Here is a 24,116-nt window from a genome sequence, read left to right on the forward strand (position 1 = left end):
GAGAATTTCCCTGTACTTAAATCCTGGCAAAGCCACCGGGCGGGTGGGCGGGCCACTCAGACCGGCTATGGGGGCCATATCCCGCCTGCGGGCCTGAGGTTCCCCACCACGGACATAGAGGGAGAGGGAAAGCCAAACGGGTGTAGCAACTTTTAGATGGCATCGGGTTATAGACGGCTTTGGGTTATAGAGGCTTCAGGTTATAGAAGGCTTTAGGTTAATTACCGATAGGACGTTCTGGCGACACAGCCTGACCGGGGTAGCGCATCAGCGTCAGTGTCCATGTATACAGAAGCCGGTGCTTATCTTCTTCTCCCTCCAATAAGAAAGCGGTCCAGTTCAACGCGTTTCGGATATTGGGTCTATCCTTTTTCAAGATGTGCCGCTTTGTCCATATGCAGGCTATTTCAAGTGCATCTCAGTTTGTCACATGGTGTTCTATCCACCAATTGGATTTTACCTATACCCGGCTCAAATTGGTAAACTGCATTAACCCTCTCATGCCTGACTTAACATATCATTTAATACAATAAGATTAAAAATGACAATTACAATAAAATGACTTATTAAAACATTTATATACATTGATACTTAAATCCCTTAATCATATGAAGCCGGGCATATGAAAAAGAGAAAACAGATGGGATTAGTAACTGATAATTTAGCAGTATTATTTATTCTTGTTGCATTTTATATTATTATGTCTTTATTGTTCATATTTGGAATAAATCTCTTTTATGTGAATACCAAGGCACCTAAGGTTGTTTGCTATGCACATCTGTTTAGATCATGGGTCCTCAAACTGCGGCACTCCAGATGTTGTGAAACTACAAATCCCAGCATGCTTTGCCACAGTTTTGCTATTAGGGAGTGTTAAAACTGTGGCAAGGCATGCTGGGATTTGTAGTTTCACAACTTCTGGAGGGCCGCAGTTTGAGGACCCATGGTTTAGATGATTCAGACATTCAGGTCTGATCGGAGTACAAATTTGTTCTCAAAGTGGGCAAAACCATGTGCACTGCAGGGGGGGCAAATGTAACATGTGCAGAGAGAGTTAGATTTGGGTGAGTTATTTTGTTTCTGTGCATGATAAATACTGTCTGCTTTATTTTATACAGTATGCAGACAAACCCGTCTATTTGCAAGAGATCAAAGTGCACCCGATTTACTGTACGTACACCCGATTTACTGTGCGTACTAGATACATTGATGTAGTATGAACAGTTGAGCATTCAAGTTGTCTGCTGCTGGTGCGCTGACAAATATTTACACACACTGCTGTGTCTGCGAGAGTTGTATTTGCATTTGTTTTGGACACATTTTATTGTATACTTATTTGTTTTCAGTTGTAAGCATTGCAGCTCATTGATAGTTCTCAATCAATAAACTGCCTTTAGTAACAACCCCAGTAATTACCTTGTCATCAAAGTTTTTATACCTTATTACGCTTAGGCCAATAAACTCTTGGGTGTGTGCTTGTGCAGTGATAAAGTATATGCCAGTCTTGGTGTGCGTCAGTTTTGTGGGGTGTGCTTCTGTCAATGAGGTAGGAATGTGACTACCCCGCGTCACTGACAGCAGCACATCCCCTGCTCACTGACAGCAGCACATCCCCTGCTCACAGACAGAAGCACAACCCTGTGTAACTGAAAGCAGCACTTCCTGCCTTACTGCCTTACTGACAGCAGCACATCCCTGCCTCACTGACAGCTGCACATTCCTACCTCACTGACAGAAGCACATCCCCACAAAACTGACGCACACCAAGGCTTACATATACTTTATCATTGCACAAGCATCAAGAAAAACCAAGAGAAAGGAAAGCTGTCCTGTACGTGGTGCACCTAACCTAATAAAAATGTACTTTTATTACACCGGTGACAGCCCCAAGCTGAAGCCTGGGCAAGTAAATTCTGGAGGGGGGGGACCCCTATCGACATTACAAATCTTATGTGCAGCCCGGAGTCGGTCGGCGGGATGCAGAGAGGCGGGTGGGGAAGCCGTGAGCCGGCAAGGGGAAGCAGAGAGGCGGGCGGCGGAGACGGACAAATAATAATAATTTTAAAAAACGCATACATATGAATGTGCAGCCACTGCTCAGCTCCTCTCAGCCAATCAGTGGCTTCCCATTAATTTTTATGGGGTTTTTTTGCAGCTCAGCTGCTGGCTCCTTGATAAAGCTGCATTTTGGTGGCGAAATGCGTAGGCTCTTGCATGGAACTTTATATCGGATAAGCCACCCATTCACTCACAAGTGACAGATACAGACCATCATCCAGCAGAGGTTCCTTATTGCTAAACCATTTGGATTAGCGACACTTCCCTCTTCCACTCACTACAGCAACAAGTTGGTTTGGCGGTATGCCACCTCCCTAAGGACCCGGTTTATCTACAAAAAAGTGGAAGGGACTTCACCTCCTTACTCACTGGAATCTGCAATTTTTGCCACTAAAATATTGGAAGCTCTCCAGCACTGGTGGACATTTAAAGGGTGACTATCCGTATACCTATGTTATTGCATTCAGTGTGTGTAATATTATGGATTTTTAAATTTCCTATTTCTAATTATTGTCATTTGATGCTATATATGATATATTCAATTTATATTATTTTACTATAAATTGCCTTATATGTACCTTATATATTTAGCGCAGTTTTACCCTTCCTGAATTGTTCTCGACTCCTGGCTCCCCCTGCCCAGGCTCTCTGTGACCCCCCTCCCGGCTTCCTCCACCTGCAGCTTCCCGGCACATAAAGTGCCTAATCGTATTTGTGCCCTCCCGGTGAAATCAGGTCTGATCAGGCCTGCGGGCCTTTACAAGGGGGTTAGAATTAGGTTTCAGGGCAGGGGGTTAGGTTTAGGCATCTGGGTGTGGAGGTTAGGGTTCAACTGAGTAAAACCAGGTGAAATGGAGACTTGGGGGTACATTTACTAAAATTACAGTTTTTAGAAGTGAGAAATTCTACCTATCATTTATCTAGCACCTTCTAGAGGATAAAAGGTAGAATCTTATTGGTCGCTATAGGCAACATCACGTACTTCTAAAAACTCCCACTTTTAGTAAAGTTAACCAGCCACAGAACCTGTGTGATTCATATGGTCCTATGGTGCTCTATGTATTCACCAATATGACCTATGCCCAGGGTCGGCTCTCTGGGTCAGGGTACTGTTGATGCCAGTCGAAGAAGAGCAGCAGGTTTCCGAGAGGCTAAGCAAGTACGTGCTGAAGCGATGCCAGCGGAACTCTCTGTAATACACAGCTATACGTCACAGTTGTTCCTACAGATATATACAATATAGATGGTAATACAATATTACTGATGAGAGTTCTACTCCTTTGTCTGCCGGTGTCCAGGTTCGCTCCGTCCTATGAAAGGAAAGTACATTGTGCAGTGCTTGGCATTAATACTGAACGTCTCACATCATTCTGCAGATTGTCTCTCAGGCACTAGGTGGCTTTTCTCCGAAAATGAGAGACTTATTGTTTTTTTTTTGTTTTTTGGGAAGGAGGAGGTAAAGGAGCTTCCCCTCCCCTCAAGACCAGGCACATCCCCCTAATGATATAGCCAGAGAAGGAAGCACTGCAGGCAGAGTGCCCAGCCATGGGGAGATAATGCTGTGTGACATTGCGGATATCTCTCTGTACTGCATACGGGTGTGAGCTGCCACTCCTGAGTTTCAAAGTCCCATTGTTAAGCAGGTAAGTCGCAAGTAACAAATGTGCTCGGGAAACCGACTTGCACTGTGTTGTCAACTTACCTCTCTGTCTGTCTGTCTGTCTGTCTGGGGATACTCAGTCTTGTTATATTGCTGTGTTCCCAATTGTACAGCGCAACAGAATAGCCTGAATAAATGTTAGCGAATGTTAATTAAATCTCCTTCCCCTCTTAATTTTTGTAGGGGTTAATTGAAATAAGAGGGAAAGGAAATTGACACGTTAAACTTTCAGATGCCTTGTTGGTAAACTGCACAAATTAAAATATACCAATGTGTACAATGCAAACGTCCATTTTTACTTAGAACAGATCTCTGCAACTATTTGCTCTCCCACCAAGATGGGCAATTATTTAATTAGCTGAATGAAGAGTAAAACATTTCTAATAAAAAAAAAAATAATAATAATAAAAAAATATATATATATGTTACGGGTAAAATTCTTATCAGTCCTGGTAAATTATTGTAAATTTAAAAAAAAAGTATTATGTGTCATCATGAAATCGAGTGTAATAAAAAAATAAATCCCATAAATATTAAATAAATGGCAATGAGACGCAGGCACAGATTATAATCAAACATAGGTTACTGCACTATCCTTTTAAACCTGGGACACATGGATTACGCAGGTTCTGTTGCTGATTAAAACCAGGTGCAATGCAGTTGTAAGCCGCATACACACTATATCAGTGGTTCTCAACCTCGGTCCTCAAGGACCCCCAACAGTGCACGTTTTCCAGGTCACCCAGCAGGAGCAGTAGCTAATTATTTCACCTGTGATTCTGTGAGAAGACCTGGAAAACGTGCACTGTTGGGGGTCCTTGAGGACCGAAGTTGAGAACCACTGCACTATATGACTCACTCTATGAGCGATATCTTTAACAATAACAGCGGAGCTCCTGGGTGAACAATATAGTGCATACACACTGAACTATATAGTTAACGTCATTATTTAGAGGCGTCAACTGATCCCCCCCCCCCCCACCCCCCGCTGAACCTGCAGTCTTTGACGATATGGTAAAAATTGACTGCATGTTCAGACGACAGAGGTTATTGTTAATGACTTGCGGTAGCACACATCGTTAACGATCGAATGCGTACACACTAGATGGTATGCACGATATATCATTAGTGATATTGTTATTGTGCATGTCGTTAATGATGTCTCCTATACTGTGTCATTGACAAGTGTCCCGGCTTTAAAGGCTAGATAAAGAGAATTATGTTTTTGTTGGATGTAACTGATATTGAGTATATGTATGTATATATATCATACCTCCCAACTTCTAGGGAGGAGGGACAGAGGGATGCGTGCCGAAAATGTTGGGGGCGTGGCCTAATTAAAGAGGGCATGGCCTATACTCTGCTCCCCAGCGAGGCCACGACCCCGATTTGACACTATGGGGGCATGAGTCTCTAGCCATGCCCACAGCCCCCTGGCTGCGGGAATAGATGCTGTGCGTGCGCACAGCGTTTATTCACTCTCACTGCTGCTCAGCAGCCGACAGGGGGGACTCCCAACAGCCCCCCCCCCCCCTCACCGCGGGACACTGACGGCCGCGGGAGGGATGTGGAAATGTCCCCAAAAACCGGGGCATTCTCGCGGTAATCGGGACTGTTGGGAGGTATGTATATATTGTTGTCTTCATAGGTTTTAGCTTCAGTGATCATGCTGTTCATAGATAGCAGCATACCTGAAGAGTGTTTAGCCTCTTATTGACCACAGTGATGTGTTGTAACCTGACACATTAGCTCCAGGGTACAAAAACAGTCTAAACAGAAAGCTGTTAAGCAGGAAATCTGTTACAACAATAATAAAATAAACTTAATATATGGGATAAATAGTGCGAGTCACCTACAGTATACCCCTTTTACATCGCAAATGCCGGGAGCGGTCCCGGGAGCGACCCGGCATTTGCGATGACATCAGAAAGATATATTGGCAAGTTGCTGATGTCAGAAAGGGGGCAGGCATAGTGGTGGCACATCATCGGGGGCAGGGGAGGAGGCAGCACTTGGAACTGATGCTGCCTCCTCCCTATATAGTGTGAACGGGACCTTGGTTGCTCCACCTGGGTTACCCGTTCCCACTGCACAGCAACACAGCTCTGACCTGGGATTAACTTTTCTTTTAACCCAGGTCGGAATTCCCGGTTGCTGGACCCGGGTAATTTGAAAAGGCACTTTCACAAAGCACGTTGACCCTGGGCAGACCTGGGTTAATTGTGCGATGTGAAAGGGGCACAACACAACTCCTGTTTCTTTCAGGATATGGGTCATTAGGTTAACAGTCAAAAGGTTGACCACTATTAGTTGACACATGAAAAAAGGTTGAATAGCTCTGGCGCAAGATCATAAAAAATGTCTTCAACAAATGTGCAGAATATTCTTTATTTTCCAAATACAATAAAACAAGTGAAATACTTAATATCAGGACCACGTTCCAAAATCATGGAGTAAATGCCGGGTAATATGCAATTATACCTCACCCTGAAGGAAGAAGAGTGGACCTCAGCCTGAGGAAGGAGAGTGGACCTCTCCAAAATGCGTTGCTATTGGACACTGATGCACTTTATATAGACTCAGCACTTTCATGCACAAGCACTTTTTGACCGGGAGCCAGAGTTCCTAAGCCCTCTGCGGTGGTGCCGCAGACTTGGATTCAAGCATAGCCCACCGCAGCCCACATTCAGGGTGAGGTATAATTGCATATTACCCGGCATTTACTGATTTTGGAACGTGGTCCTGATATTAAGTATTTCACTTGTTTTATTGTATTTGGAAAATAAGGAATATTCTGCACATTTGTTGAAGACATTTTTTATGGTCTTGCGCCAGAGCTATTCATTAATCTTGTGGTATTTGTACCTAGAGGTGGTGTACCTCTTTTATGAATCAGCTGGCTGCATCACCATAATTGGTTGCGCAATTTTTCCCACTATCCTTTGTAATATACATGAAAAAAGGTTGACATAGTCAGGGTTTCTCATGTTTTTTTGGTGTCTAGGTCGACACGGACACTGCATAAGTGTATTGCGTCCCCTCGCTTCGCTCGCCATACTTCGGGCACAGGATTATATTCTATCTCTATGCCCAAAGGGAAGCATAAACAAGTTGGTTTAAAAAAATCATGAAAAACCACCTTTTGACAATGAAGACTTTTTTTTACACATCAACCTTTTTACCGCAGACCAATAGTGGTCGATCCTTTTGACTGTCGAAGTAGACATTAGTCTCAACCTGTGACCTTTTTTTATTTAAAATGTTTATTTTAAAGCTTAATTGTTCCCACCAAAGAGGCAGAATGCTGAAGTTTTCTTATTTAAAATAGCTAGCCATCAGCCATCACTGACTAACAATGGGCAACGGTTTAGCCATCAGTGGAGGATATCTGATGGTATAAACGCCATCGATGGCACAGAGCCCGGTACTAATTTTTTTTCCCATGGCGGTGGGACAGAGGCTAGTTCCACCCCAGACACAACCTGTGAAGTCCCTCCACTAACTGTCATTGAGTTGCTGCCCGGTGAGTAATGGCGCATGGATGACCCTTTGTGGACAAAGTCATAGATGGTTCCTCATCAATGGTTTCATACCACCAATGAAACCATCAGTGGTTAATCCACTGATGGCCATCCCTAAAATGGTTGATGATGGGGTTTTTGAGTGGTACACAGCTTGTGATTGGTCCTCATACTGACAACTCCTCCGCAGGGTCACATGGTCAATGGAGCAGCCCACAGGTACAGCACATTGGATCGGATTTAATGTCAAACTCATCCGATTGGCCACTTTTCAGGCAATAGCTCAGCCCGATCCGTTGGAATTGGGTGAAAAATGGCCAAATCGCAAAAAAAAAAAGTGAAAAACTCATGTCGACCATTCTTGGGTGCCAACCTAGTCGGGATGCGGTCATTTGGTCTACAGCATGATGGTCGACAGTCATTAGGTCAACATCATTAGGTCAACAGTCAAAAGGTTGACATGGGGTTTTTCACAGTTTTTTGAGCCGACGTGCCGACAGGCAGTATTTCATGCCCTACCATCCACTAGGGCGTGGTGGGAGAATAAATTAGTGTGCCGAGCGATGCAAGGGTATGCGGTGCACTTGACACTGTGTCCATGTCGACTGTGTTGACATTCAGGTAAAAAACAGTGGAAAAACCCCATGTTGACCTTTTTACTGTCAACCTAGACATTGTCGAACTAATGGCATTTCGAACTAAAGACCTTTCGACCTGTAACCATGTCTTTCCAATGTTGACCTAGACCCATGTTGATCTTTTCCCATGTCGACCTAATGGTGTCGACCTAATGACTGTCGACCATCATGCTGTAGACCAAATGATCCCAACCCACCTAGTCACTACTAAACTAGATATTGGGTACTTATGTAGTACCTGGGCGCCCGATTTTAAAATCGGGTCGGAAAAATCGCATCGTATGGCATCGAATCGCATGCATGCGATCCGATGCGATTTTCCATAGGTTTCAATGTTAACATAGTCCTGTTCATTTCCCCACTATCCAAGTGGGCATAGAGTTGATTGGTACTTATGTAGTATCTGGGCCCCGATTTTGTACCTTACCTTAAGGCAGGCATGTCCAAAGTCAGGCCGGGGGCCAAATGCGGCCCGTGCTGTCATTTCAAGTGGCCCACAGCCTCTAGCTGGAAGCGGGCAGAGCATCAGATGTGGGAAGCACAGCACAGGACACTAAAGGTGGGGCCCCAGCGAGCGTGCCTTTACATTGCTGTCTGCTGCAGTGAGGAGGTGTTGGCCAGCACAGTCAGATGTGTTTGGCGTCCTACCCCTGCTGCTGAAATTGTATATCACCCTACTCCACAATCACAGTGACAGCAGACAGAGCTTGGGGAGGGGGGTAGCAAGGGGGTAGCTTGCTCCCGTAACATGCAGAGCGGAGGAGGATGGCAGCGGGAGCCCAAGCATCTCCTGTCCTTGCAGTGCCTGCTTTGCCTCTCCTTCCTCTGGCTCACACAAGGGGCTGGGAAACATACAGAGAAGGGAGGGGGCAGAGTGGGGACATATAGTTAAGGAGGGTCAGGCTGGGGGACATACAGTGAATGGAGGCAGTGATGGCCATTCAGAGAAGGGGGAGCAGGGGCCGGCTGGGGGACATACAGTGAATGGGGGCAGAGTGGGGTACATAGTGAATGGGGGTATTACAATGAAGGAGGGTCAGGCTTGGGGACATACTATGAATGGAGGCACTAATGGACATTAAGAGAAGGGGGGCTGGCTGGGGGACAGAGTGAATGGGTGCAGAGTGGGGAACATACAGTGAATGGGGGACATACAGTGAAGGAAGGGTAGGCTTGGGGAAATACAGTGAAGGGGCAGGGCTGGGGGACCATTCTGATGTGATTAATCATTCAAAGAATGTCAGGCTGAATGGTCGGCCCCCACACATTTACACTTCACCAAATCTGGCCCTCGTCGCAAAAAGTTTGGACACCCCTGCCTTAAGGCATACAATCAGATGCGATTCGATGCGATTTTGCATAGGATTCAATTTTAACAAGGTCCTGTTCATTTCTCCACTATCGAAGTGGACATAGAGTTGATTTTATATAGCGTGGCGAGCGCAGCGAGCCACCGAGTCCGAAGCGTGGCGAGCGGACGCGGAAAACATTTTAAGTAATCCGCGGCCCCTCACCACGCTTCGGGCTCGGTGGCTCGCTGCGCTCGCCACGCTTTATTAAATCAACTCTATGCCCAATTGGATAGTGGGGAAATGAACAGGACTATGTTAACATTGAATCCTATGGAAAATCGCATCGGATCGCATGCGATATCGGATGCGATTTTTCCGACCCGATTTTAAAATCGGGCGCCCAGATACTACATAAGTACCAGGTAAGGCATACAATCACAAAATCGGGCGCCCAGATACTACATAAGTACCAGATATTGTAGACCCAGGGACTGCATACCAAGGTGGAGGTATTTAACATGCTACCCTGCTGCAGAACTACTCGTCCCAGCATGCCCTACCAGATTTTTTTTCTATTGGAGCATGCTGGGGTTCCACAGCAGCTGGGGAGGAGCGCTGCACAGTAAATAGATCTCTTGCAGGATATTATAAAAGGATCCAGCACTGAGGTCTCCTGCAGAATCGGCGTTCCCTGCGCATATATTATTAATGAAAGCGAGTTGGAAAGCTCTGATAGTGTTTGATTTGAACCACATGGTAACTTAGAACCTTTCTTATACAGCTTCTGCCATTTGTGGTCTGCATCTTTCCATTACCGCTGCCCAGCGCACTAGGAAATTATTACCCAGACAGACGGCTGAACTTGTGTCATTATTCAAAAGGATAAATAAATGATGTGTATTTTAGACACTATGACCCCTGATTAGTTCATTTTAGCACAGAAAAATAAAATCCATCAAACATTTGTCCAGGGCCAGCGACCGCAGTGGGCCCCTGTATGGTGAATGCGAAAAGTTCAGAAAGTAAAAAAATCCACAAAAAGTTGTGTTGACATCTTTGTTTGCAATGATCTTTTGACCATATCGACCATATGTGTGTCAACCTGTTGACGTAGACCAGTGGTAGCCAACCCTAGCTCTCAAGAGCTACCAACAGTTCACATTTCCCAGACAACCTAGCTGCTGCACAGCTGCACTCATTAATCACTGACACATTTTAAAAGATCCACAGATGGAGCTAATTAGCTCACTTGTGATTCTGTGAGTAGACCTGCAAAACATGCACTGTTGGTAGCTCTCGAGGACTAGGGTTGGCTACCCCAGACCTAGACATTGTATGTCAGCCATCCGCATACCTCCCAACAGTCCCTATTTCAGCGGGACAGTCCCGATTATTAGGGCCTGTCCCGCTGTCCCACCCGCGGGCGGCAGTGTCCTGCGGTGAGGGGGGGCTGTTGGGAGTCCCCCCTGTCGGCTGCTAAGCAGCGGGGAATAAACCAGCCAGGGGGCTGGGGCATGGCTAAAGGCTCACAGAGCCTCTGGGTCATGCCCCCATAGAGGCAAAATGGGGGTGTGGCCTCGCGGGAGAGCTGCGGTATAGACCACGCCCCCAAAAAGTTTGACGCGCCTGCGGCGCGCAGGAGCTGTGTCCCGGGTCCGGCGCACATGTTGGGAGGTATGCATCCGGATACCAGCAAAACTGTGCAGGCAGGGCTGGGGCTTGTAGTTTCACAACAGCTGGAGAGCCACAGGATGACCCTACCTGTTTCTTAAAGACTGTTCTACTAAACAACGATAGGGGCAGTGCTATTTTTCAGCAGGAACCAAGTTCCTGAACCTCTAATTGAATATGACATCATCAGGAACTCAAAATGTACTTTCCATAAGATAAGTTTTATTTTAAAGTCACCTGTGAGTGCCTTTGTTTCTAAATACAATATATACATCTATCCCTCCCTCCCCTCTCTTTATTATATATATTATTTTTTATTAAATTAATCCACCCCCAGACCTAAAGTTCCTGGACCTATTTTCCCAGAAACATAGTACTGGATAGGGGTGTGATCAGAGCTGGAGAGAATTATAATAGCAATCAATTAGATTCCAGCAATCATTTTCTAGAATGTGCAAGTTTTTAAATGAAAGCTAGAATTTGATTGGTTCTTAAACGGGTGTGTATTATTAGATAGACAGTGTTTATATAGACAGTTGTCTACCCCAAAAGGTCAACATGTTGACCTTGTTATGTGTCTACCATTCGACCCTTCTCAGCCTTTTCGGGTAGACCTATTTACGGCCTATCTAGATCAACCGGAACCAGTTAAATCCCCATTAAAATGCTTCAGTTTTTTTCTTCCAGAGAAACGTACTGTACCTTTATCTTTATAGCATTCATCACCTTCATATAATGAAAATGTTATTTGCAAGCAAGAGGTTTCGATTGATTTACTGGGGCAATTAGAGATGGCTTGATCAATATGTTTGCCACCAACGGTATTGACCAATGAACTGCTCGCTCTGTTTGTCTAGTTATTAGGAAATTATTGTTTGGCTGCAAGGTAAATAGGCTGTAGTCTGTCGGACCGAGAACCATGTTTGTTTTTATACAAAGCGGATGTAACCAATTATTCCAAGCGCAATTAATCTATGTCGGGAGCTTATCTGTGTTTGCGTAGGACTGGCAATTTTATCTTGATTAAATGTGAGAAATGATTTCGAACGGCCTTTAATAGCTTCCATTTATAACCGTTTTCCCCGTCATCGCCAGGCGTACAGGATTTCTCAGGTCATCTGCGTGTTTGTGTGACTTGGTAGCCATATAAATGTGACGCTGTTTTACAGGACAGACAGCAGCGACTTTTGGAAGCGTAGTGGAATATGTATCTTTTTGTTGGAGGTAAATTATACAGGCTAAATAAGGTTATACTAATTAGTGATGCCCCATTAAGGGATCCCACATGTACGGATGCCACATACATGTATCATGTACAGTGGAGAAAATGGAGAGTGATAAACAGCCACCCAATCAGCTCTGACCTGCCATGTCACAGACTGTGTTTGAAAAATGTCAGACAGGAGCTGATTGGTTGGTTGTTTATCACTCTCCATTTTATCGCTTTTGAAGCTTAGTGCATCCGGCCCATTTTCCTGGCCACACCCACACAGCACTGGCCACACCTCCTCTGCTTGTTACAATAGGGCCCCGATCATTTTCAGTCCCAGCTCCTTGCGGTCTTTAATCTGCACCCGTGCAGTGCGCCTAGATTTCCCGCTGTCTCTCTGTTTACGTTCTAAAATCGATATGTAAATTATTAAGTATTGTACAAAAAGATGAATGATATCAGCCAACTTTGGGAGAAGCATTTCAGGGAGTCTGTGAAATAAACACTGATATACGTCAGAGAAGAGAGCGTGTACTGCTTCGTCTGACAGGCGTGTCATAAAATTGACTTAGGTCCAACTGTAAATGAGCTCCAAAGCACTAACATCATTTGGCACGCCTCATTAATTTTTCAATTTATATAACCGCAAGATATTTATTAGCGGTACGATGCAAGTGTGATTAGAGCGGTGCTCTGAACCAGATATTTAAGTTTTATAGACCATCTTTAGTTGTCGCAGTAAAATCCACTGTAATGACACCTTTTTTTTTTTTTTTAAGCAGTCCTTGCCCCCAGTGAGCGTTAGAAAGTGATGACCTCATTGCTGTACTGCATCGTTTTATATCAGTGATGAGAAACCATCCCCATTACAGTGCAGACAGCATCTGAGATGCGGGACCTTCAGGGAAGGGGGCAGAGCTACACTTTTGCAATGGCAGGCATTGGAAAATAAATCTTGCCTTGTATGCCATCTATGGCAGAGACTTCCGATTACCCCTAATTTTGTAAAAACCACAGACATGGAAAACTATTGTGAGTCTATGGACATCCCTAGTGCTGCACATACCCAGCCTGGCTGAGTTTGCAGATGCTTCAGGGAGTCAGGGGGATCACCCACTATGTCAGGGAGTTTCCCTAATGCTGTGTACACACGGGGTAATATGATTGCTGGGGATATATTGCTAGCAATATATCCCCAGCAATCATATTGCTCAGTGTCTCCTTTTCATCAGCGATGAAAAGGAGACACTGCTGCTGTCACTTTGATGGGAGGAGGGAGGGAGCAGCGGCACAGGGCTGGGGAGATCAACGCTGATCTCCCCGGCGCTGACCTCCCGGCACAGCGATCGCCGGGGAAAGCCGCTGGTCGCAGGAGCATGCTCCTGCGACCAGCGACCATTAGGCAGTGCACACGGGAGCGCGCAGCTGGCGATTTATTCCCAGCGATTTTACATGAAATTGCACCCGTGTGTACTCACATTAACTGACATTCTGGGAGAGACTGCAAGTGCTATATGGAAGCATGCCGTGAGCAACTTTTACATTTCTTTATTACCAAAAACTGTCCTGACATTGGGGATGGTGCAGGTTCACTCGCAAAGCACATTTGGGGCCTGATTCTGGCGGACTCAGTAAGATGCGAGGATTACAGTTTATCGAGTGCCAGAAAGGCTGCCCCGCCAAATAGCCACCCACCCCACCATATCCCCTCACAACCATGCGAGAGGATGTGTTCCAAAAACACATCCTCCTTGCATGCCGCCGCAGCAGGAGAAACCAGTTGATGGTTCCCTGGTCTCGTATGATGTCGGTAACCCGGCACCCTTTGTCTTGTCCCCGTTCCCATGGGAACACCAAGCGTTTTCATAAGGATGTCCATGAATAGCTGGGCATTCTCACGGGTGAGACCCGACCCTACACGCCCCCAGCCCACCGCGATCCTTGCGGACGGCTCCACGACTATGCAAGTCGCCAAAGCCGTTCGCAAAGGGGACTGCACACACGTATACAGGACCATGCGCAGTCCATCGACAATCGAAAAGAGGCTGAATTCAGCCCCATCCAAAGGAATTAGAATAACCCCCTTGGTTTGCTAATGGCCCAAACCATGTGCACTGCAGGTGGGGCAGATGCAACATGTGCAAAGAGAGATTTGGGTGAGTTATTTTTGTTTCGGTGCAGAATAAATACTGGCGGCTTTATTTTTACACTGTGATATAGATTTCAGTTTGAAGTACAAACCCCACCCAAATATAACTCTCTCTGCACTTGTTACATCTGCCCCAGCTGCACTTGAAAACCAAATGTGCTTTGCGAGTGAATCAGGCCCATTCTTTCTATACTAATTTCCATTCTGATAAGTCCATCAGCTCAGTCGTGTTATGCACAGCTGTGCCCTAAGATAACAGTAGGTTTTAGTGGGTGTTCCCTGGAGGTTTCGGTGGGGATGATTATGTTGACTCGTGCATGTTGTGGGTGTATTGCTGAAAGCAGCTGTGACCAAAGATGCCACCGACACAGGACGCCATAGTCAGATGGAGAAACCGTGCCTGTCATATGACTTTTGCAAAGTTTGATGGTGGCTCCAAAACAGAAAAACAAAGTCTCGAGAGACTGTAAGTAGGTGTGATGAAATCTGGTGCGGCGTTCGTCTAAGACACAGCCGCAGCTGCAACTGACTCAGAATCAGGCCTGCAACCTAACCATGTGCATATCAAAGTCCTCTTATGGAAGTTCAAATCCTTTATACTTGCCCCCACGGACGGGGTTTTTTTGTAAAATATTTTATTTAAAAATAGCAGAGCAGGTAAAAAAGAAATAGGAAAGCGTGAAAAAACCCATGTCGACCTAATGCATTTGTCGACCTAAACCAATGTTGACCTTTTCCCATGTCGACCTTCACACATGTCGACCTTGCCACCTGTCGACCCAACGGTGTCAACTTAATGACTGTCGACCTACTGTAAGTGTGGTCGATAAAGCAATCCACACCCCCCAGGGCACCCCTGCAAGTGTCCCGAGGCACCCCAGGCAGCCATGGCACTGGCTTAGGGCATAATATGGTATGTTTAACAAACACTATTTCATTACAGTTGATGTAAAAGCATATGTCCACTTCAGTGGACATCATGGATCTAGCAACACAGTTAGGTATAGAGTAGAATAAACCACACATGGGGGTAGTGAATCTCATGGAGCTGTGTATGTACACACACCAAAGCTGCCTACCCTGCTTCATTCTGCAGGAGACTCCCTGAAATAGCAGCAATCTCCCTCTCTCCCTCATTAGTCTAGCAATCTCCCTCATGTCACCTAGCCCACATTACACTGTTACATTTTTTTGGAAAAAAGGAATGAGAGATAGATGCATTTACACTGAATCATCAGCACCATTTCCCAGCACATTACCAAGTATAGTAGCTCTTACTAACTGCTTTGGGGATCATCTACAATTGGATATAAGTAATTTTAAAAGATTCCTCTCAGATGTAGCAGTACACAGCCACGCTTCTAGGTGCCACGTTCACAATCTCTTTTCACAATCTCTCCATATATGGAACTATACACACCCTTTGGGTGGAGCATGACACATCCCCTCAATGGGGCGCTGTGTAAAATTCTATTACCAACTATAATCTGCCTAAAACTAGTTTTCAAAAGTAGGCAAGTATGACACACACAGACGCAAGATGGTACATTCAGGTGTTCTCTCACTTAATGATGTGACCTGTGTAAGGGCATGGTTACGGTTTAAAATGTCTGGATTAAATGATAATAATCAGTTGGATTTCAAAGCATCCATTGCTCAAGCATTGATCAACGCTGACTCTAGGAAGCAACAGTTAAGAGGAAGAGCATGTGAGACCACCGCTGAAGCACAGGGCTTTGTCAAAGGCACCCCCTGAAATATGGTTATGGGCGGAAATAATTTTCCAGAGCTTATGGATGAGAAACATGCTACCAGGTACTGCAATGCAGCTTGTACAAGCATCTCTTTTACATATAAAATACTGGTCCATGGTAACAGGGCAATGTATTAACGTTGCAGATGCGTGATGTCCACTCAAGTGGACACATATATGACTACTCTAGTTTTAGAGTCTAAATTAGTTTGATAGTCTAAATGGGATGCAGTTTAAATCCCGGCGGTCGGGATCCCGGCGTTCAAAATCCCGACGCCGGAATCCCGAACGCCGAAATCCCGACACTTTCTCCAGAGAATAAATTAGTGTGCCGAGCATAGCGAGGCACCGGGCCCGCTGTGTGGCGAGCGCAGCGAGCCCGCAAGGGGGGGGGGGGCGATCCACGTCCCCCCGTTGTCGGGATTTCGGCGTTCGGGATTCCGGCGTCGGGATTTTGAATGCCGGCTTTTCATGCCGAATCTGTCTAAATTAAGCCCCAGGACTAATAAAAAGAAAAATTGTGAACAATATTGTACCAGGTTATCATAATTTGTTCATCTTATTTATTAACAGTTTCTTATATAGCGCACACATATTACGCAGCACTTTACAGAGAATATTTCAACATTCACATCAGTCCCTGCCCCAGTGGAGCTTATAATCTATATTCCCTACCACAAGTACACGCACACAGTCATTTTAAGGTTAATTTGTTGGGAGCCAATTAGCCTACCAGTATATTTTTGGATTGTGGGAGGAAACCGGAGTACCCGGAGGAAACCCACGCAAGTATGGGGAGAATATACGGTACTTGTTTCCTAGCACGGCTACAAATCGCGGCCATCGGGGGTAATTTTAGTGGCCTGCGACGCGACCGACGCGATGCCCCCAATTTTTCCATTGAAATGCATTGAAAACAGTGAAAAATCGGGTCGGTCGCGTCGTGTGCGCCTAAAAATGCTTAAATGGTCCACCCGTGATGGCCGCGATTTCCCCATAGGGAACAATGTTAAATGGGTCAATTTACCCAAATCAGCATAGGGAAGAATGGTAAATGGGCCAGAAACCCCCCAAAAATCCCCTGAGCAGTGAAATGTCCCCCCAAAAGTAGTTTACGCCACCCCGCGATCAACGTGAACCCGAAGCGTGGCGAGCGCAGCGAGCCTGCGAGGGGCGGCAGTACACGTCCTCCGACCTTTTCATACCCCCACTATCCACGTCGGCGTGGAGTTGAGAATAGAATAGTGTGGCGAGCGCAGCGAGCCACCGAGCCCGAAGCGTGGCGAGCGGACGCGGATACCTTCACAGGTAAACGCGTCCCTTCGCGGGCTTCACAGGTGTCCGCGTCGCCATGGACACCTGGGAAGCCCGCGAGGGGACGCGTATAACTGTGAAGGTATCCGCGTCCCCTTGCGGGGCTCGCTGCGCTCGCCACGCTTCGGGCTCGGTGGCTCGCTGCGCTCGCCACACTATTCTATTCTCAACTCCACGCCGACGTGGATAGTGGGGGTATGAAAAGGTCGGAGGACGCGTACCGCCGCCGCTCGCCACGCATGGGGTTCACGTTGATCGCGGGGTGGCGTATAGTACTTTTGGGGGGACATTTTAATGTTCAGGGGTGTTTTTGGGCCATTTACCATTGTTCCCTATGATAATTTGGGTAAATAGATCCATTTCACATTGTTTCCTATGGGAAATCGGGGTCATCGCGGGTAAATTGAGGCATTTAACATTGTTCTCTATGGGGAAATCGCGGGCATCGCGTCTGGCCCATCGCACCCGATTTTTTTGCGCATGCGATGCCCGCGATGGCCCCGATTTTACCCCCGATGACCGCGATTATGATCGTTGTGGCCGTGCTAGGAAACAAGTACCGAATATACAAACTCCGCACAGTTAGAGCTATGAAGGGAATCCAACCCATGACCTCAACGTTGTGAGGCAGTAATGCTAACCATTACACCATCCATACTGCCCTAAGGTTAAGGTTACTTTGTTAATATCACATACTGTAGTGACATTTATTATACTTTAATTGGCTGTTTCGTTTAATTTCTGACTGAAAAAATGTATTTGAAATAGCTTTACTAATGCAAAAGAGATACAAACGGCACATGCAACCCTAAATTGCCACCTCCTACTATGAGAGTAACACATGCTATACAGAAGAGATAAAAAAAAAACATAAAATGCTTGAGAGGTAAACCTGCTGTAAATGTTTTTATGAGACTAGTACTGCGGTAGGGGGAAATGACGCAGCGGTTTCTCTATAAGCCTCACTTCTCTTTTGCGCTTGGTTTATAGCTTTTTCTTTTGAGATGAGTCCTACTGAGAACCAGCGACATTATCAGGAGAGAAGAGCAATCCGAGTGCGTGAATAAGGAAGAAGCTAATATTTTATTTTACTGTATGTTGCTGTTTTCAGAGATTTGTTTTAGCACGTCTAGAAAATAAGAAACCTGACCTTAGTTAGGGAAGTTATCTGTACCGCAGATTCCTATCGCCATAGCGCGCAATACATGGCACGCAGCAGCAGCAGAGACAATCTGACCAAAGCCTTTTTCATTTCCTCCATAACCTTAAGGTCATAAAAACTTTGCTTGATAATGAAAACACAAGCGGTCATGTCTGCTGCGCCTCACCACCCCATCGCAGTGACAGTCATGACTCCAATTCCATGGGACGGAAGTATTTCAGGGTCTAGACCAGGCATGTCCAGCCTGCGGCCCTCCAGCTGTTGTGAAACTACACATCCCAGCATGCCTTGCAATAGTTTTAGCATTCCCTAATAGCAATACTATGGCAAGGCATGCTGGGATGTGTAGTTTCACAACAATTAGAGGGCTGCAGGTTGGACATGCCTGGTCTAGACAGTGTCGCAGAGATCCCCTTTACCGTCTTCTTTTATTCTTTCTCGCTCCTGTCCTGCTCTCATCTTTTATTCCCATTATTAGAGGGAATCAACGCTTAGCCTTCTGCCATCCCCTCGTTATCGGGGGTCCTTGTTACCAACCATAGTAGAGGACTTGGCACCACTGATAGTCTTCAAGCCCAGCATAGTTGTGGGAGGGAATAGAAAAAGTCTCCAAATATCCTGGCTCCTCCGAACCAATGAACCTCCCCCCCACCTTGTTTACAGAGTAGCAGCCGGATCCACAGCATAATCCCCACTGTGGTCCTGCCCAGTGGTAGATCCATAGGAGGAGCACAGTTCAAAAATAAAATAAGGGGGCCACACCCACTACCACTGTCAATCCAAACTCACTAACTGGCAGTGGGTGTGGCTCCCCTCTTTGAATTTTGAACTGTGCTGCATCCCATCCCTCTGAAGCCGCCACTGATCATGACCCACTGACTATCCACTGACATGCGCTGGATTGTGTAGTTGTTGTTTTCCTAGCAGCGCTTTATTCTGTGGAGTAGTGTAACTTCTTCCCCTTCATATAGAACTTCTAAATAGTAACAATTAGTATAGAATAAAAACCGTTAACCATGGTTAAACATTGGTGGCCGCACCTAACAATTGTCCTAAATGCTGTGATATTTAACCTATTTTCTGCTTTTTTAATTGAATCTTCGTTTCCTAGTAATATACTGGATGTAACATTCAGGAACAGTTGTCAAAATTTGTTGATTCAATATTTTTTTTTTCCAACTGTGTTCTATTAATTGCTTTTATTTGTCAATATGGACTTTGTTATAGTGTGTACACACGGTTAAATTTGGCTTCCGATGTTCCCGATCTAGGGAACATCGGAAGCCAAATCGCAGGCAAATTGCATGCTTTTTTAGGGCTTGCGCTGCCGATGCGCTGCCGATGCGCACTCCCGTGTGAGCGCATATCGGCAGCCAGATAGAGAGGGCAGGCAAGACTATATAGTGTAAATTGTGCCCCTCTGGCATGCCGTGAGATGCGAGTATCTGCCGTGTGTACACACCTTTAGCGTACGCTACTGCACAGACTCCATCTTGTTGCCACGACGCAACAGTGCCTCTTGCTCCCCCGATCATGATGCCGCATTGCCTCCTGCTCTGCCACAGGTAATTAACCACTGCGACCAGGGAGATTCGGGAGGTGGGGGTGCCTTCGATATCTGGGAGGGTTGCCCACCTTTCCGAGGGGGCCAGGAGGGGGACCTGATTTTCCGGAGACACCCGGCCATTCCGGGAGGGTAGGCAACCCTGTCATGTGGCCAGCTGGTATCTGTCTGTCGATCAACATGCTGATGGGTCTATTTTGATGTGGAGGCCTGGAGTGGCAGCTCCATCCACCCCATTGTTAACCTGACCTTGACACTCACTGGCTGGGGCGCTGTCTGACAATTCACTCCATATATGAGTGTGTGTAACAGTGAGTACGGCTGTATGTCTTACCTTCAATAAAACCACACCATGTTAATTAACTGTTCATGCGCCTAAAATTGTATATAGTGACCCCAACTACAGCAGTCCATATAGTATTGCCTTTCCAATTTGAGAACCCATGAAAATAATATTTTAATAAGAAAAAGGAACACAAATTGCTGTCAGTCTAGAATGTGGACGTTGTTGCTATTCTCTAAATTTGGAGAAGTTCTTGTGCACGTCCACAGCAGGGACATATCATCGTCTACAAGTATATGATTGGAAAGTATTGCACATTTTCTCATTGTTGGCCGGCAGTGGCTGTCAAATAAGAATTTGGACTTAATACACTACTGTTTGTTTTCCACATTCATTAAGTTCAGTTAGGACAAACATAGTTGAGTCTCTGCCTGATATATTGTTCAGGATCATGAGAGAGCGCTTCCAGCAACACAATGGAAACTTTAGGCTCAGTCCGTGACGTTCGCCAAAGAAGTAGATTGCTTAATAGCACACGTGTGATGCGGCATTGTGTGGGCCTAATTCGAGCTGGCTGCAGTGCTGTGCAGTTACACCGTTTTAGTGGAGTGCATTCGTCTGAGTCCCGTGGCTTTCCTGCAAATCTTCTACAATAAAGGAGATTTAATTTAGTACATCTCATAGAAAAATACCCACCACTTCCAGCGGTATCCGACCGATCGGTCGACAGTGCAATAGATCAACACCATATGGCTGACGTAGACAAAAGGTCAAAAAATTACAAGGTTGAAACGACACAGGAAAAAGGTTACCGTTTGCTAGGTCGACTTTGACAAAAGGTTGATATGGAATATGTAGACATGAGTTTTTTAACATGGACCCCCTATAAGTGCAACGTGTACTCTCGCATGGCTCGATTCACCGTTCCCAATTGTAGATCGTAAAGTATGAACGAGTTATGAGTGAAAATAATTGTGAAAAACTCACATCAACCATTGGCATATCGGCATATTGCCTGTTGACCTATGAAAACCTCATATTTAACTTGTGTTAACATGTTTCTCATGTTGACCTTTTTGTCTGTCGACCTTGTGCAAGTCGACCTAGACACTGTCAACCTATTATACCAGAACCAGAGGCGTAACAAGCGAGATATGGGCCCAGGTGCAAAAATATGGTTTGGGCCCCCCTCCCTTGTTTTGTTTACTTTAAATGTAAAGCCCATTATACATTATGCCGCTAACTGTGCTGCCCATTACACATTCACACACCATATTGTCCATTACACATAATGCCCACACGTGTAATGCCCATTACACAATATGCCACACACCGAAATACCCATTACACATTATACCACATGCTGTAATGCCCATTACATATTATACCACACATCGTATTGCTCATTACACATTATGCCAAACACCATAATGCCCATTACATATTCTGCTACATAAGTGCGCTTACCTACATGCTTGTTGCCAGGACTTACAGCAAGGGGCAATCCCCTGCAACCACTTGAAGTTTTTTTCTTTTTCTTGTAATTGTCTCCTGACCACAGTCGCCAGGTCTCCTGATCCACTGCCGGGTCTCCTACCCTGCTAATTGCAACTGACTTCCGCTGGGCGTCCTGCATTGCCACGACGTTACAGGGCCTCTTGCTCCCCCGATCATGATGCCGCATTGCCTCCTGCTCTACCACAGGTCTGCTTCTCCCACATTGCCACTGCCTGGCTGTCACGCTGCCCAGTGCGCTGGCGCTGGCAGTGGCAGAGGCTCCCTGGTGCAGCAGATGCCGGCTCGGCTACAATCTGCATATTCAACTCAGTGCTTGGTTTCCTTCTGCACCCCGGCGGACATTCCCCAGCTCCTGCTCACTGGAGCAGGGAGCCACTGGCCAGGTAGAGGCAGGGACAGAACTGCCGTCGACAGCGGGCCCCATTCATTCCTTGGAGTAGTTCCGCCCTGACCAGAACCATGAAATGAAATTGGCTATAGCAAGGGAAACCAATGCTTAGGAAATTGATTTACTTGAGAGATCGAAAATGTCTTTAATTGGGGTAAATGTATTTAGTATTACAGCAATGCGAGAGATGGAAATTTCTGGGCTAGTAAATAAGTTGATTTTACTGATGATCTAAAAGATCTTCCTTGGAATGTTCAAACTGAAAAGATCCAAAGGGTTTTCTGCAACATATCAAGGAGGCTGTCGGTGTGTGTGCTTAAGAGCACAGCCTCCGTCATCAACATTGGCACAGTGTAAAGATCACAAAAGGGCTGCTGGGAAACTGCAAAGCTCTACTTGGAGACCGTTGGCCTATTATAAGGACAGCGTATGGGCGTGTGTTGTGAAATGCAGAGCAAGTACGTTTACAGATTACATTCTGCCTGTGATCACCGCGGAACCTTTTCAGTTGTGATCACCTGAAAAAATGGCATTCAACAGCGTGGGGAGGGAAGCCTGTGGCTGCCCAGCTTCTCGGGGAGTAACAAAAACGATAGTCGCGGCGCTACACTACGCCCTTCCCTCTGAATTTACACCCATCCTCCAGAGGTTAAAGTTTGTTACAGCTCTCCAGCTGTTCAGAAACTACACATCCCAGCATGCCCCGCCAAAGGTTTAACCTTCCCATATAGCAAAACTGCAGCTGGACATGCTGTTTCACAACAGCCAGATACACAGGTTGAACAGGCCTGAATTTAAATCAAATTGTTCAGTGACATAAAGACACCTGGGGCCAAATGTAATAGGGTGAGAGTTTTTAAAGCAGCAATCAATTACACTGCAAAACCAGGTTGATTTTGCCATGTAATTGATTGCTGCTTTAAAAAACATGGGAAAACTCTCCCAAAATCTCTCACTTTCTGAAACTCTCACCCTATTACATTTGGCCCCTGATCTCATTAGTGCAATGTGTAATATTGATGTTTTTTTTTTTTTTTTTTTTATTGTCACAAAAGCATTTCTGCATACGATTCGAACATACGTGTAATTTACGGCCTTTATTTCTTGTTGCAGGCAGAGGATCTTACATCATAGGCCAATATGAATGACCTTGTGACCCCAACTCCCGCCGAGATACCAAAGCATATACTGGAAATTTGGGTCATCATCCTCATCATCCTGGCAACCATATTGGTGATGACTTCGATGCTTCTTCTCCCAGCCGCTGCCGTCATTATCTACAGAGTAAGAACACATCCCATCAGAAGTACCACTCCGTAATATGGAGGCAAAAATGGATCACTATTTGGGACTTGGCCGCCATTTTGTCGACAGAATGGCCAAAGAGTAATCTTGTGCCATGGAGCATTCTGGGACACAGGCATGCAATGGACTCCTGTATTCGACACTCATTTTATACCACACACAATAGTTGGTTATGAACGATTTATATTTTATGAAGGAGCATTTCACAGCAACCCCAAAATATTATGCGAACACCGGTAATTTGCATGCTTTCTAGTCAGAATGTCTGTCTATTTGTTGAAGAAAATGATAAGATTTTTTAAAATAAAAAAATAAAAATAAAAAAGTTTGTCAGACTTCGACTTCAGATTACACTGGAAATATGATGAGAGTAAAAGAGGGCACAGAAGATCCCGAGTGTGATTGAAGTGACCGGTCTAGTGCTGATACACATTAGGTGTTGGGAGGACCGCCCTCTGGTAATTAGATAATATGATTGGTTGAATATAAGCAAGGGGTGTGGTGTTGGTAAGGATAAAGGAAATTCTGGAATGATCCAGGCTCTTTACATTTGGTCGATTAGCGCGACCGACCAACCAACCGATCCTATGTTTTTGTGTCAACTTTTGGTAGTGGCCACATTCAGAACGG

General features: G+C 45.6%; 1 protein-coding gene across 1 annotated transcript; it reads left to right on the forward strand.

Moving 5' to 3' along the window:
• The first annotated feature begins 3,544 nt into the window (after window positions 1-3,544).
• SMIM3 (small integral membrane protein 3) lies at window positions 3,545-23,821 on the forward strand. The gene is made up of 2 exons (XM_083181565.1): window positions 3,545-3,701; window positions 23,295-23,821. Exon 2 carries the CDS (start codon window positions 23,322-23,324, stop codon window positions 23,499-23,501), a length of 180 nt encoding a protein of 59 aa, XP_083037691.1. The 5' UTR covers window positions 3,545-3,701; window positions 23,295-23,321; the 3' UTR covers window positions 23,502-23,821.
• Window positions 23,822-24,116: the final 295 nt, after the last annotated feature.

This window comes from Crinia signifera, chromosome 4, assembly GCF_055691185.1.
Source record: "Crinia signifera chromosome 4, ASM5569118v1, whole genome shotgun sequence".
Taxonomy (NCBI): Eukaryota; Metazoa; Chordata; class Amphibia; order Anura; family Myobatrachidae; genus Crinia; species Crinia signifera.